This window comes from Oncorhynchus keta, chromosome 7, assembly GCF_023373465.1.
Source record: "Oncorhynchus keta strain PuntledgeMale-10-30-2019 chromosome 7, Oket_V2, whole genome shotgun sequence".
Taxonomy (NCBI): Eukaryota; Metazoa; Chordata; class Actinopteri; order Salmoniformes; family Salmonidae; genus Oncorhynchus; species Oncorhynchus keta.
The window spans coordinates 40,060,426-40,076,597 of NC_068427.1; the positions used below are offsets into that span (position 1 = coordinate 40,060,426).

General features: G+C 47.9%; 1 protein-coding gene and 1 long non-coding RNA gene across 9 annotated transcripts in view; one reads left to right on the top strand and one right to left on the bottom strand.

Annotated features, from left to right (window-relative positions):
• Positions 1 to 2,578: 2,578 nt before the first annotated feature.
• Positions 2,579 to 4,509, top strand: LOC127931154 (uncharacterized). Of its 8 annotated transcripts, XR_008139957.1 has the most exons (5): positions 2,589 to 2,709; positions 2,926 to 2,979; positions 3,117 to 3,263; positions 4,054 to 4,097; positions 4,168 to 4,289. It is a non-coding gene; the product is annotated as an uncharacterized LOC127931154 (long non-coding RNA). The 8 variants fall into 8 exon arrangements; XR_008139951.1 differs by lacking the exons at positions 3,117 to 3,263; positions 4,054 to 4,097; positions 4,168 to 4,289 and adding exons at positions 3,264 to 3,493; positions 4,404 to 4,509 and having other exon boundaries at positions 2,579 to 2,709; positions 2,818 to 2,979; XR_008139953.1 differs by lacking the exons at positions 3,117 to 3,263; positions 4,054 to 4,097; positions 4,168 to 4,289 and adding exons at positions 3,264 to 3,493; positions 4,404 to 4,509.
• Positions 4,510 to 7,525: 3,016 nt separating this feature from the next.
• The window catches only part of LOC118381375 (Krueppel-like factor 7), a 150,499-nt gene continuing 141,852 nt past the window's right edge, over positions 7,526 to 16,172 (bottom strand). The window contains exon 4 of the mRNA XM_052522885.1: positions 7,526 to 10,133. Within this exon, the coding sequence (XP_052378845.1) occupies positions 10,082 to 10,133 (52 nt within the window). The 3' untranslated portion in view covers positions 7,526 to 10,081. The remainder of the gene's footprint in view (positions 10,134 to 16,172) is intronic.

A 16,172-nucleotide genomic window follows, 5' to 3' on the forward strand; every position in this document is an offset into this window, starting at 1 on the left:
GTGGTATCTCATGGGGAATTCTCAGACTCCCAGCTTCCCTGTTTTTTGTTTTATTTCCATGATTTTGTGGATGTAGTCCTGTGGGAGGAGGGCCTGGAAATGTTATCCACACACACACACACACACACACACACACACACACACACACACACACACACACACACACACACACACACACACACACACACACACACACACACACACACACACACACACACACACACACACACACACACACACACACACACACACACACACACACACACACACACCCCAAGTCAGTGTAAGAAAGGCTTGAGAGTTATGAATTATCTCCTTCTACCATCTTGCTTAATTAAATTACCTGTTTTTTTAATCAGCCATTCGCTGCAGGGTTTAGGCATATTAAAACAATAACCGCATCTGTGTTGTAATTTCACTTTAATCAACACAGTAATTGTATTAATTATTGCGCTGTAAAAAAGTGCACAGCAAACACATTTCAGTAACAAATTTAGCAGTGGTCCTCATCCTACTGCCAACCAGTCTATTGTTGTGTACAATATAGCCAGACAGGCCAGTTTACAGGCCTGCCTAGTGGACACTACAGGCCTGTAACTGGACAAGGGGGTATTGTGGGTCAGGGGTTACGGGAGAGAGTAGCTGGCATGGATCTCCAGAGGGATATCTGGAACTCTCCAGGCAGTTACTTCATCACATTTCTGTTTATTCCTGGTGGGAGAGATGATGAGTCAGTAGCTATGTGGTTTCAGTATTACAGTCACAACACAGCAGCTGTGTTTAGCAGCGCTAAATAAGATTAGGTCCTGCTTATTCCCTTCGCTTTTCTCTCCCTGGAGCTAGACAAGCTTGGATTAGTGTGCTTGGAAATGTCACACCCGATAAGTGTTAACAATTCATTGTTTTGGTTTAGACTAAGCACCATGCCAAGCAGCTCTCGCTCTCCTAAATGTAGATTTAAAGTTCAATATTTGCAGGATGTCTTCATATGCTGATATTTTCCCTCCATAGGCGAAGGGAAGATGCATTGGAAAATGAGATATTTTTAATGACTGGCTGTAAAATAATGTCAAGTCGGCCGTAAGCACAAGCATCATCCGACAGACCATGTGGTCACGGCACTAAACAGGAAGACGGCGACATAGCTAGAATGTGGGAGATCTGAAGATGGGGCCTAGGGTGCGACCCAAATGGCCCCCTATTCCCTATATAGTGCACTACTTTTTACTAGGGCCCATAGACTCATTTGGGATGCAAGAGCTACTGTTGAAACCGCTGGCTTGATGACAGTGTCCATTTCAATTAGGGACATTAGCAATGACTTAGAAACCTGACAGCAAAATCTCCTCTCTCACCAAAGGACATTTATAGAATGTGTACACTGCATAAGGTCCCTTTTCTTCTACATAATTGATCCCTAATTAGCCATTAGTTATTCCATTACCCCTTTTAATCTGTAAATCATGAGCGCGGGATGGGCTGGCTCTGTAAATGGCGGCTCAGGCTCAGTCATTGACGAGTTAGCTGCCCTAATTAAGGAATATGCTACTCGCACACTGAACCCCTGAGACTCTTCACATGGTGGTGGGACATAGATATTCCTGAGAATCTCTCACTCGTATTAGTAAACCCTGGGATTCCCACAAAGTGGGGGAAATGGTACAGTTCAATGGTTATGGCGTTCGCCTCGCTGCGCCTGCGCACGTTCGCTCCCTCTAACCGCTGAGCCTTATTTCTCAGTCCGTAATTATACCAGTCAGAATAATGGAATTGGTTTGAGCGCCGGTGCAAGGACTCATTGTTAGGCTGTGTTACTCACGGAGTCAGAGGGCTTTATAATGAGACTCCTCTCTCAGAGAACAGCTTGGACAAAGGTTAGGCGTTATACCATATGGAAAGGAGCAGCGAGGTGTTTCTACACTACAGTATGTGTCTTGTCCATTGTTCATTGCTGTCGGTTGTAAGCGGCTGCAGCAGAAACACAAGACGCCAGACAGAGACAGATTCTACCATTTATTACACATAGGACATTCTTAAATAAAAATGCTCCACTGAACAGCTCTTGCATAGATATCTTACAATACCAATTTAAAAAAGAATTATGAAACAGACCAGTAACAAAAATAAATTTTTCTTCTTCCTTAATAAAGAACATTACCATACTAACATCATATAATACAAATAATAATATTTTAAACACTTTGTACAGAAAAAAATGTAAACCAGGAAATAAAGAACCCAAGAGAAAACCAAAAAGTATTTGACCATGACAGGAGCAAGCGGAAGGAAAGTGGAGGGGGGAGGAGGGAGTGAGGGAGGGGGAGGGAGTGAGGGGGAGGGAGTGAGGGGGGAGTGAGGGACGGAGGGAGGGAGGGGGAGTGAGGGAGGGGTGGTGGGAGAGGTGGAGGAATGGAGGGAGGAATGGAGGGAGAGACACAGAGAGAAAGGATGAGGGGGAGGAGGGAGAGAGGGAGGGGTGAGGAGTGGAGGCTGATGAGTCTGAAAGGAAGGAGAGGTGATGGTGTTGTTGACATTATGGAAGGAAGGAGAGGTGATGGTGTTGTTGGCATTATGGAGGGAGGGAGGGAGGGAGGGAGGGAGGGAGGGAGGGAGGGGTGGAGGAGTGGATGCTGAGGAGCCTGGTAGGAAGGAGAGGTGATGGTGTTGTTGGTATTATGAAGGGAGGGAGGAGTCTGGTAGGAAGGAGAGGTGATGGTGTTTTTGGTATTATGAAGGGAGGAAGGAGTCTGGTAGGAAGGAGAGGTGATGGTGTTGTTTGTATTATGAAGGGAGGGAGGAGTCTGGTAGGAAGGAGAGGTGATGGTGTTGTTGGTATTATGAAGGGAGGGAGGAGTCTGGTAGGAAGGAGAGGTGATGGTGTTGTTGGTATTATGAAGGGAGGGAGGAGTCTGGTCGGAAGGAGAGGTGATGGTGTTGTTGGTATTATGAAGGGAGGGAGGAGTCTGGTAGGAAGGAGAGGTGATGGTGTTGTTGGTATTATGAAGGGAGGGAGGAGTCTGGTAGGAAGGAGAGGTGATGGTGTTGTTGGCATTATGGAGTGAGGGAGGGAGGGATGGATGCAGAGCAGAGGTGGAGGAGTCTGGAAGGAAGGTGAGGTGATGGTGTTGTTGGCATTATGGAGCGATGGTGGAGGGATGGAGGGAGTGGTGGAGGAGTCTGGTAGAAAGGAGAGGTGATGGTGTTTTTGGGGTTATGGAGGGAGGGATGGATGCAGAGGTGGAGGAGTCTGGTAGGAAGGAGAGGTGATGGTGTTGTTGGCATTATGGAGTGAGGGAGGGAGGGATGGATGCAGAGCAGAGGTGGAGGAGTCTGGAAGGAAGGTGAGGTGATGGTGTTGTTGGCATTATGGAGCGATGGTGGAGGGATGGAGGGAGTGGTAGAGGAGTCTGGTAGAAAGGAGAGGTGATGGTGTTTTTGGGGTTATGGAGGGAGGGATGGATGCAGAGGTGGAGGAGTCTGGTAGGAAGGAGAGGTGATGGTGTTGTTGGCATTATGGAGTGAGGGAGGGAGGGATGGATGCAGAGCAGAGGTGGAGGAGTCTGGAAGGAAGGTGAGGTGATGGTGTTGTTGGCATTATGGAGCGATGGTGGAGGGATGGAGGGAGTGGTAGAGGAGTCTGGTAGAAAGGAGAGGTGATGGTGTTTTTGGGGTTATGGAGGGAGGGATGGATGCAGAGGTGGAGGAGTCTGGTAGGAAGGAGAGGTGATGGTGTTGTTGGCGTTATGGAGTAAGGGAGGGAGGGATGGATGCAGAGCAGAGGTGGAGGAGTCTGGAAGGAAGGGGAGCTGATGGTGTTGTTGGCGTTATGGAGTGAGGGAGTGAGGGAGGGATGGATGCAAAGCAGAGGTGGAGGAGCCTGGTAGGAAGGGGAGCTGATGGTGTTGTTGGCGTTATGGAGTGAGGGAGTGAGGGAGGGATGGATGCAGAGGTGGAGGAGTCTGGTAGGAAGGGGAGCTGATGGTGTTGTTGGCGTTATGGAGTGAGGGAGGGAGGGATGGAGGGAGTGGTAGAGGAGTCTGGTAGGAAGGGGAGCTGATGGTGTTGTTGGCGTTATGGAGTGAGGGATGGAGGGAGTGGTGGAGGAGTCTGGTAGGAAGGAGAGGTGATGGTGTTGTTGGGGTTATGGAGGGAGGGATGGATGCAGAGGTGGAGGAGTCTGGTAGGAAGGGGAGCTGATGGTGTTGTTGGCGTTATGGAGTGAGGGATGGAGGGAGTGGTGGAGGAGTCTGGTAGGAAGGGGAGCTGATGGTGTTGTTGGCGTTATGGAGTGAGGGATGGAGGGAGTGGTGGAGGAGTCTGGTAGAAAGGAGAGGTGATGGTGTTGTTGGCGTTATGGAGTGAGGGATGGAGGGAGTGGTGGAGGAGTCTGGTAGAAAGGAGAGGTGATGGTGTTGTTGGCGTTATGGAGTGAGGGAGGGAGGGATGGAGAAGTGGAGGAGTCTGGTAGGAAGGAGAAGTGATTGTGTTGTTGGCATTATGGGGCCCCTGCAGAAGGAATGAATGACAGAGAGGTGACAATAGGAAAGGTGTTCCACTGTCAGACTGACCAGGTGTAGAGGCTGGACTGGGACTAGACTACCACGTGGAGGATCAGATGTACTGTTGACGGTCTGAGAAAAGCCTTGGGGTTTATCTCTGCTCTCAGACTGAGGTGTGTTGTTGGCTGGGTGGGTGGTCCCATAGAAATAGAATGACTTGACTTGAATAGGGATGTCCGTTCTAGTAATTGTATTTCTATTGCTGGCCCTTTGACTGAGTTGCACATCCTGGTGCTGTCTCTCTAACCACCACTCTCCACTTGACAGAGGGTGAAGAGAACTCTAGATTCTAGAATTGGGAATACAATAGAACTCTAGATTCTAGAATTGGGAATACAATAGAACTCTAGATTCTAGAATTGGGAATACAATAGAACTCTAGAGTACTCTGCACTAGATACTAGCAAGTCTGAGGGGACAAAACATCTCAGGGGGACGAAGTCCCACAGGGTCTATTCCTCTATCTATGTACTATTCAGAGTATGATGCCTGGGCCCCAGAGTTGGATGGAGTAGGATTGGGGTTGAAGGGAAAGTGGGGATGAGGTGGAGGGATACAGAAAGACACAGGGGGTGGGAGATTTGTCAATCCCTTATATACTGACACATTAAATATGGACAAACACAGCAGATACAGACTCACTCCCTGATGCAGGTGCACCCACAAGAACCACAAGTTCAGGAAGACAGTAGTCACCTGTTGAAAGTAGGACGTCTCCTTCCTTTAAAAAGTAGACAGTAATGAACATGCCCAGTTGATATTGCCCAGTTGATGACAGTGGAGGGTCCATAATATAGTAGTTACCCATCAGTTTGATTGGCTAATATCTAAAAAGAAACCATCTAAGCAGTCTCCTCCCAATTGGTTCTTGTGGTTAAGTGTATCAGGAAGTGTCACAATATGTTAAGTGGATATTTGACATTTGAGTGTTCCAACAGACTAAACTAGCAGTAAGTAAATAGGTACACTATGGAGTGTGTACAGTAAGTCAATGTAGTGAAATGGTTGGGAATCTAGAAGAACAGGAACATTAAAAGATTGTGTGAGATGTATGTATGTGTTTAAATGCTGAAGCACTGTTGCCTAGTAGTGAACAAAACCCCCGTTAAGTTTGTTGTTACCCTTTGTGAAGCCACTGAGTGGGAGAACTATTACTATATGTATCTACAAAGCTGCCAGAAGCCTCACCAAAGCGACCACCCTACCTCATGGGGACCGAACGTGTGAGGCTTCATGTTTGGAGAACGCTGAAGGTAGGTAGGTATGACACCATCGTTCTCGGGATGGTTTTCCAAACGTAACGTAGACTTGGTGTTCCACCTCAGACGTGACCGTTTGAAATATTACACTCCACTGCACGAAGCTATGGGAAACTAAGTCTACATTAGAATTGGTAGGGTGCTAGTTAAGTCGCCCTTGAATTGGGCGCCCTAAAGAGAATACACAACCATATGTTACAACCATGAACGGACAATGAGTTCAGCCATACTGAACATCAAACAAGATTGCAATGCAGGAAGAAGTTGGGGAGGGGTTGGGGGGGGAGGGGTTGGGGAGGGGGGACAATAATGGTGGAATTGTAGTGGACAGTAAAACAATTTAATTCTCTCTCTCTCTATTTTTATTCACAGCAATTTACTAAAATCTTTGGGTGGAAGCGTATAGGTGTGTATCCAGCGTTCCTGCAGTTGATTGTGCATGAATCACTACTGTGGGGTTGTAGAGAGAGAGAGAGAGAGAGGGAGAGAGAGAGGGAGAGAGAGAGGGAGAGAGGGAGAGAGAGATTCATCAAAATCTCATTTCAAATCGCTAATCCATGAGATAAAAAGCAGGGCTAATTTCATTATCATTTGGTTAATCCCAGGGGTAAACTATTTTTGTCTTTGTCAAAAAAAATCTCTTCAACTTCAATAACTTTCTGGCTTTACGATAAGCTGCTGCTAATGTACTCTTGTTTTCTCTGTGGCAGATTGCCCACTGGGTTCGTAACAGTACTGTGGACCGTAGAAATGAAACCATTTTGGCTCGTGGTCCCTTATGTTTTTTCCCCCTAGACCTCTGTTTCCCTGTGACCAAATGCCTTTCTCATTAGTGGAGTGCGACTGGAGAGACTAGAGGAGCCTCCACAGAGCAGCCTGCAGCGCTAATGCTAATCAGAGCTGTGGGATACTAGCGCCCAGGAAACTACATAGGAGCATCTCCATGGCAGCAAGCAGTGTTTTAACAGGCGAGGGAAAGGGGAAGAGGGCTAGCTAGCTACTTCTGGTGGGAATGCCACAGGATAGAAATAGAATAGGACTTTTCATTTTAAGTGGGGTTTGAGATCTGTCAGTGTGTACGCAAGGGGACTAAAGTTGGGCTAATTTGGATATATTTAAACTGTGTGCTGCTATCTTTTTAGCATGTAGGCCTGTTACGGGCTAAATGACCATGTCTGCTGTATCCATTTCCTGTTTACTGTATCCAGGCGTTTCTGCAGCGGGAGCTGTAGAAAAGTCTCCAACCAGAAGTGAACATCTGATAGAACATAAGAGTGTTTTAAGAGTTTTCATGTGCTGAACCTATTGGAGGGGCCATTGAAGTGCGTATGGTTTGAGTTTTGCTAGTTGTTTTTATCCATTGTTCTGCTCTGTGATCCCAAATGAACGTGATTTCAGTGGTTTGAAGAGAAAACAAAACGTCAGAAACAAAACAAAAGCAATATTGTCAGCCATTGCTAGATAGATCGAAAGCTCTGTTAAAGTGAATGGATCAACCAACACACAATACAATCCCAGTCTCCCACACTGTTAGTTTGGCCACCAGTCTACTGGTAGTATTTTTTCTCACAACGCAAATTAAATTCACAATGTTTCCAACGGATGTGCCGTGCTATAGTTTGCATTGGGACACACTCAGACATACCATCGCCTATCCTGCACAAAGCGCCACAAACAAGCCCTACATGATTGTACATAGAAGGGGGGTTGTTCAAAACCCGCACCCCTGCATTTCTTACATTTTGGCATGACCTTGCATCATCCACCTTGGCAACAAAAATAATAATTGTAGCGTTAAAACCACAACAAAACAACAAGGAAGAAGTTCCAACTAAAGAGTGGAATCAAAACACAAAGATCATCTCAATCTCTTGTTTTACATCGTCTTTGTTGTCGAGAGACTTGTCTTGTTTTACATCGCCTTGTTGTCGAGAGACTTGTCTTGTTTTGTGTTTGTAGAGAAAGCTGCCGCGGTGGTGCTAAGAGGCCTAGGATGGAGACGGTCGGATTCCCAGATGCCACTGTGTTCTATGCCAGATCCTGCCCGTGGCTCGAGGGCAGTTCCGCGCTGGAGGTTTTTGGTATCGATTGTTCTGAGCTCCACCGGCCCCCATGAGGGCAGTTCTGGGACCGTCTAGGAGAGTCTGGCAAGGCTGAAACATACACATTACTATAGAGACAGTAATGGCATCTATTCTGATACAGCAGCCATTACAACTGATGTGAGGAGACCAGGGTTTATGTGAGGGGGGAAGTTTGTGGGTACAGTAATAGTGACAGTGGTATTGGTATTAATGCCCTGATTGCAAGGCAATGTAAGACTTCATAGACCTGGGGCAGAGGAATCTGGTCCCATGCTGTTGAAGCTGATTGTTAACATACAGAGACTGAGATTGTTTGAACATGAGAATGAGCTCGTTTTCTCACTTCAAAGCCGTTACCTCAAGCGGAATCAGATCTTCATCTACAAAACAACAATTGCTAAAAATCCTACTGTGAAAAATTTGGAGCAGAACAAATGATTCCGGGAAGCGATCCGAGTGTGAGAAGCTGCCATGCAGTGTTTTGCTTTCCAAGTCTGTTCATTAACTCAATCATATATTTTCCTTATCTCAAAGTGGAGCCATGAGCAAACTGTTCTGTGTGTTGGTGTGTCTACGTGCCTGTACGGTGTGAGAGAGACGGAATCGTTTTTTTTGTGTAGTATTTTTTTGAGTGTTTTTTATTTGTATTATTTTTTCAGTTTTTTTTGTTGTACTGTATGAAAAAAAGCACAGATAACATTGAAAAAGTCAGTGTGGACAATGGATACGAAACAGGCAAGTCCCTCTGGGATGATGAAGCCATGTTGTCCTTTCTAATACCCAGATTCATGTCCAGTAGCCTATCAGGTCCCTAGTCTCCCAAACAGGGGATGTGGTCACAGCAGACCAGCCTCCCAGGCCCCTCCATACTGGAGGAGATAGGGGTTTCCTATGGGAGATGGTGGAGTTCCACAATCCACACAAACAAAGCAAACATTTTCCAGTTTTCTGTTCTGTTCTGGTCCTGGCTTGGTGATGAAGCCTCGAAGGTCCCACCAAGGTTTGTTTTCAGCTGGAGAAAAACACAGAGTGGAAAACAGACGGCCTTTCCTTTAATATCAGGCCAACAATACAAATCCTTTTTCTTTCAGCGTTCATGTGATTTATTTTTTGTTTTTCCATCTTCTTAGCTATCAGTGCTAGATAGCGGCTACTGAGTTTAGCCTGTGCATACGGGTCGGGGTAAGTTCATTCGTTGTTCCTCCCTTGAATGAGCACATTGTTCTTCGTTTGTACATAAACTGTTTTAGTTTTTTTCCTTCAGTGAATTTTTAAGACATTTCAGAGAAAACAGACCTTTATTCTTAATAATAATAATTCATTGTCTTTAAAAAACAAAGGCAAGAAAGTGTCGCTGCGCATCTGTTAGATGTTGCCAGTGAGGTGGCAGGAGTGAAGGTGAGAGAGAAGAGCAGAGCGCCTCCTACAGGAGAGCCTGAGAAGTCCGCATCAGGGTCACAGAGCTCACTCTCTGAAGTGTCAGACCCTCCTCCCACAGGCAGGGGGCGACACTGACGGATTGGCCACTAGTTCCATTGGTCTCTCTCTTCTCGCTATTCTGGCATTGTTGTTATTTCACACGGCTTGGTGAGGGTAGAGACACCCCGAAAACATTGTGATAGGATTGGGAAACAGCGCATCAGAATAAAACGGGCAATAGTTGCTGTTGGTTTGGGATGCCCATCGTTGCTTCTGCAAGTCACTGACGATTGGCGTGTCAAAGTTTATCAGTTTATTCTGGGTGAACCATCTCCTTTCCCAAGTCGCTCTATAGTTTAAATGTAAATAAACAGTGTAATGGGTCGTAACTGGATCAGCGTATTGGTTTGGCAGTGTCTGAGTTACCAGACTTGGATCAGACCAAGGCATGGCTAATCAGAGGATGCAATAAAAGAGAGATGTGTGAATTAAAAAACAACAACAAGCTCCTCCTCCTCCTTCTCTTTCCCTCCATCACTCCATCTGTCCTCGCTGACCATGGGTCCATCCTGGGTCGTGGCTTACATCCGTCCAGCGTGTCATCCCCCATGCTATGCTTCTAGTGTCAGGTCTCAGGTGGCAGGGGCAGCCTCGGGATGGTGAGAGCTGGAGCTGGTGTGTGGTTCCCTCCTGCCTACTTCATCTTCTCTCCTATCTCCCTTCTCTCGCTCTTCTTCCCCGCTCTCCTCCTCGCTCTCTCTTAGATGTGCCTCTTCATGTGCAGCGCCAAGTGATCGGACCTGGAGAAACACCTGGAGAGAAGTGAAAGAAAGACAGAAGAGGTTTGTTAGTGGGGGAAGTCAAACTCTATGTTCCTCAATAACAGTAGGTAAACATGGTTATGCATATCAGGGAGGTAATCGAGAGGCTTAAAACGTCTGTGCCTTTAGTTAGATGGATACTCAGATTCTAAACTGTACATCCAGATGTTAGCTGGATAACTGTTGAGGTTTAAATGGACTTCAGATAATCTGGGTAAATGGGTAGAAATGGCGTGACATTTTACGACAGACACTGCTCTCCAGCTGCTGGTACATTTACATTGGACATGTCAGTCATTTAGCAGACGCTCTTATCCAGAGCGACTTCCAGTGAGTGAATACATTTTCATACTTTTCTTTTCGAAACTGGTATCCCGTGGGAATGGAAACCATAACTCTGGCGTTGCGAGCGCCACGCTCTGCCAACTGAGCACAAAATGACAAACACTGACAAAGATGCAAATGAAACAGAAAGCAAAGTGCTTAATAATCAGTGTTGAGGGAGTCTAAATCAGCAGAGAAAACAAAGAGCCGTGTAACACGTGTACAGATGGGAGGGAAGACTTTCAAGGACAAAAAAATATTTGCCTCTTAATAATAAATGACATCTTGCTTAATTTTTATCACCTAAGTGTTAGTCAAAATGAGGACATGCCAATTCAGCAACAGGATTGCTCGTTCTCTTCTGTTTGTTAAAGAGCATGTGTGGTAATTCTCCACAACGCAGCCACAAGTCAAGGTTCCCGGATCTGCAATTTATAGCACAGCTAGAGGTGAAATACTATACGCAGAGTCATGACATGTGAACAGGCGTGGGGGGGCAACGGCCCATAGGCCTGTTTCGATGCTAATCGATTAAGCTCACTGGATACTGCTACTGGGGAGGGTGATAAATAACAGCAAACAGGGAGATTATACGCCACATGTACTTTACTTCTACAGGGCTGTAAGGGTAGATGATCCTATTACACTGATGCAAAGCAATGAAATGAATCGCAACTGAAATGAGTAAAGCAAGCTAGAAAACAAAATGTGGGAGAGAGAAATGAGGAATTAAAAATTCAATTTGCCCACGGCTGTATCCATTATTAATTTGTCCAAAGACAGCTCTGCAATTTAAATCCAGAAGAGGATCCTCTCTATCCAGACAGCTATGATGGGCTATTTCTCCAGATAGCCGTGGTGTGTACGGTGGTGGAAGGACGCTGAACATTTATAAAAGAGAACGCTGTCTCTCCCTTCGCAGTCGCTCTCTCTCTCGCAGTCGCTCTCTCTCTCACAGTCGCTCTCTCTCTCGCAGTCGCTCTCTCTCTCGCAGTCACTCTCTCGCTCGCAGTCGCTCTCTCGCCTTCGCTCTCTCGCAGTCGCTCTCTCGCTCGCAGTCGCTCGCTCGCAGTCGCTCTCTCGCAGTCTCTCACTCGCAGTCTCTCTCTCCTGCAGTCTCTCGCTCGCAGTCGCTCTCTCGCTCGCAGTCCCTCTCTCGCTCGCGGTCGCTCTCTCGCAGTCGCTCTCTCGCTCGCAGTCGCTCTCTCGCTCGCAGTCTCTCACTCGCAGTCTCTCTCGCAGTCTCTCGCTCTCTCTCTCTCTCAATTCAATTCAATTCAATTCGCTTTATTGGCATGACGTAACAATGTACATTTTGCCAAAGCTTATTTTGGATATTTACAATATAAAAAATAAATAAAAATTAGAATCAAAATAGTCAACGGGACAACAGTAACAACAATAACCAAGTGTCAAAATTCAACTACATTCAACAATAACAATAAGTATACGGTCCTTCTGTAGCTCAGTTGGTAGAGCATGGCGCTTGTAACGCCAGGGTAGTGGGTTCGATCCCCGGGACCACCCATACGTAGAATGTATGCACACATGACTGTAAGTCGCTTTGGATAAAAGCGTCTGCTAAATGGCATATATTATTATTATATTATGTATACAGTAGAGGACATGTGCAGGTTGATTGGTCTGTCAGACACTGTCTCTCATCTTATGGCAGGCAGCAATGTAGTGCGCTGCCAACCTACAGCTCTCTGCGTCCTCCCCCAACAGGACGGGTAGCCTACTCTCATCAGAGAGGTCTTTGAAACCTTGAATAAGGGTTTCAAATTTGGGAAAATGTCACCCTCTCTAATTGTTTTATATTTTTGACATTTTGTCAGGAAATGCAGCTCCGTCTCAGGTTCTGCTGTGGTGCAGTGGTTGCACAGCCTTTCCTCTACAGGGAGCCAGGTTCTGCTGTGGTGCAGTGGTTGCACAGCCTTTCCTCTACAGGGAGCCAGGTTCTGCAGTGGTTGCACAGCCTTTCCTCTACAGGGAGCCAGGTTCTGCTGTGGTGCAGTGGCTGCACAGCCTTTCCTCTACAGGGAGCCAGGTTCTGCTGTGGTGCAGTGGTTGCACAGCCTTTCCTCTACAGGGAGCCAGGTTTTCCTGTGTCTACTCTTCTCAATGGCAAGGCTGTGCTCACTGAGCCTGTACTTTGTCAAGGTTTCTCTAAGGTTTTGATCAGTAACCATGGTCAAATATTGAGCCACGGTATACTGTCGATTTAGGGCCAGATAGCAATAGCATTTTGCTTTGTGCTTGTGTTTGTGTTTCCCAATCAGCAATATAGTTTTGTTTTGACTGTGTTGTAATTGGGTTTATCCTGATTGATTGGATGTTGGATGAGGGGACTCTTTTCTTTGCTCAGCTCATGGCATTGCAGTGCTTGGTAGTGATATGAGAGGGGTCACTGTATTTTAGATGTTTCCAAAACTGAATTGCTCTTTTTTGAGTTTTTATCATTAGTGGATATTGGCCTAATTCTGCCCTGCATGCATTGTTTGTAGTTTTCCTCTGGTCTTGTAGGAGAATCTTACAGAACTCTGCATGCAGGGTTTCAATGGGGTGTTTGTCCCATTTGATGAAATCTTGTTTTGCAAGTGGACCCCACACCTCGCTGCCATAAAGTGGACCCCACACCTCACTGCCATAAAGTGGACCTCACACCTCGCTGCCATAAAGTGGACCCCACACCTCGCTGCCATAAAGTGGACCTCACACCTCGCTGCCATAAAGTGGACCTCACACCTCGCTGCCATAAAGTGGACCTCACACCTCGCTGCCATAAAGTGGACCCCACACCTCGCTGCCATAAAGTGGACCCCACACCTCACTGCCATAAAGTGGACCCCACACCTCGCTGCCATAAAGTGGACCCCACACCTCACTGCCATAAAGTGGACCCCACACCTCGCTGCCATAAAGTGGACCTCACACCTCGCTGCCATAAAGTGGACCTCACACCTCGCTGCCATAAAGTGGACCCCACACCTCGCTGCCATAAAGTGGACCCCACACCTCGCTGCCATAAAGTGGACCCCACACCTCGCTGCCATAAAGTGGACCCCACACCTCACTGCCATAAAGTGGACCCCACACCTCGCTGCCATAAAGTGGACCCCACACCTCGCTGCCATAAAGTGGACCCCACACCTCGCTGCCATAAAGTGGACCCCACACCTCGCTGCCATAAAGTTGACCCCACACCTCGCTGCCATAAAGTGGACCCCACACCTCGCTGCCATAAAGTGGACCCCACACCTCGCTGCCATAAAGTGGACCCCACACCTCGCTGCCATAAAGTGGACCCCACACCTCGCTGCCATAAAGTGGACCTCACACCTCGCTGCCATAAAGTGGACCCCACACCTCGCTGCCATAAAGTGGACCCCACACCTCGCTGCCATAAAGTGGACCCCACACCTCGCTGCCATAAAGTGGACCCCACACCTCACTGCCATAAAGTGGACCCCACACCTCGCTGCCATAAAGTGGACCTCACACCTCGCTGCCATAAAGTGGACCTCACACCTCGCTGCCATAAAGTGGACCCCACACCTCGCTGCCATAAAGTGGACCCCACACCTCGCTGCCATAAAGTGGACCCCACACCTCGCTGCCATAAAGTGGACCCCACACCTCGCTGCCATAAAGTGGACCCCACACCTCGCTGCCATAAAGTGGACCCCACACCTCGCTGCCATAAAGTGGACCCCACACCTCGCTGCCATAAAGTGGACCCCACACCTCGCTGCCATAAAGTTGACCCCACACCTCGCTGCCATAAAGTGGACCCCACACCTCGCTGCCATAAAGTGGACCCCACACCTCGCTGCCATAAAGTGGACCCCACACCTCGCTGCCATAAAGTGGACCCCACACCTCGCTGCCATAAAGTGGACCTCACACCTCGCTGCCATAAAGTGGACCCCACACCTCGCTGCCATAAAGTGGACCCCACACCTCGCTGCCATAAAGTGGACCCCACACCTCGCTGCCATAAAGTGGACCCCACACCTCGCTGCCATAAAGTGGACCTCACACCTCGCTGCCATAAAGTGGACCCCACACCTCGCTGCCATAAAGTGGACCCCACACCTCGCTGCCATAAAGTGGACCCCACACCTCGCTGCCATAAAGTGGACCCCACACCTCACTGCCATAAAGTGGACCCCACACCTCGCTGCCATAAAGTGGACCCCACACCTCGCTGCCATAAAGTGGACCCCACACCTCGCTGCCATAAAGTGGACCCCACACCTCGCTGCCATAAAGTGGACCCCACACCTCGCTGCCATAAAGTGGACCCCACACCTCGCTGCCATAAAGTGGACCCCACACCTCGCTGCCATAAAGTGGACCCCACACCTCGCTGCCATAAAGTGGACCCCACACCTCGCTGCCATAAAGTGGACCCCACACCTCTCTGCCATAAAGTGGACCCCACACCTCGCTGCCATAAAGTGGACCCCACACCTCGCTGCCATAAAGTGGACCCCACACCTCGCTGCCATAAAGTGGACCCCACACCTCGCTGCCATAAAGTGGACCCCACACCTCGCTGCCATAAAGTGGACCCCACACCTCGCTGCCATAAAGTGGACCCCACACCTCACTGCCATAAAGTGGACCCCACACCTCACTGCCATAAAGTGGACCCCACACCTCACTGCCATAAAGTGGACCCCACACCTCGCTGCCATAAAGTGGACCTCACACCTCACTGCCATAAAGTGCAATTGGTTCAATGACATATTCAATTAGTTTTAGCCAAATTTTAATAGGTATTTCAATTTGAATTGGATTTTTAATGGTGTAAAATGCCCTGCGTGCTTTCTCTCTCAGTTCATTTACTGCCTCATTAAGGTGTCCAGTTGAGCTTATTTTTAAACCAAAGTAATTGTAGTGTGTGCATTACTCTATATATTTTGTACCAATTGAGAACGTTGGTCTAATTCCCTGAGATCTGGATCTTCTCTGGAAAATCACTATTTTAGTATTTTTGGGATTTACTGCCAGGGCCCAGGTCTGGCAGTACTGTTCTCTCTCTCTCTCTCTCTCTCTCTCTCTCTCTCTCTCTCTCTCTCTCTCTCTCTCTCTCTCTCTCTCTCTCTCTCTCTCTCTCTCGCAGTCTCTCTCTCTCTCTCTCTCTCGCAGTCCCTCTCTCTCTCGCAGTCTCTCTCTCTCTCGCAGTCTCTCTCTCTCTCGCAGTCCCTCTCTCTGTCTTGCAGTCCCTCTCTCTCTGTCTCTCTCTCTCTCGCAGTCTCTCTCTCTCTCTTGCAGTCTCTCTCTCTCTCTTGCAGTCTCTCTCTCTCTCTCTCTCTGCAGTCTCTCTCTCTCTCGCTCTCTCTCTCTCTCAGTCTCTCTCTCTCTCTCTCTCTCTCTGTCTTGCAGTCTTCTCTCTCTCTCTCTCTCTCTCTCTCTCTCTCTCTCTCTCTCTCTCTCTCTCTCTCTCTCTCTCTCTCTCTCGCAGTCCCTCTCTCTCTCGCAGTCTCTCTCTCTCTCGCAGTCCCTCTCTCTGTCTTGCAGTCTTTCTCTCTCTCTGTCTCTCTCTCTCTCTCGCAGTCTCTCTCTCTCTCTTGCAGTCTCTCTCTCTCTCTTGCAGTCTCTCTCTCTCTCTCTCGCAGTCTCTCTCTCTCGCAGTCTCTCTCTCTCAGTCTCTCTCTCTCAGTCTCTCAGTCTGCAGTCTCTCTCTCTGTCTCTCTC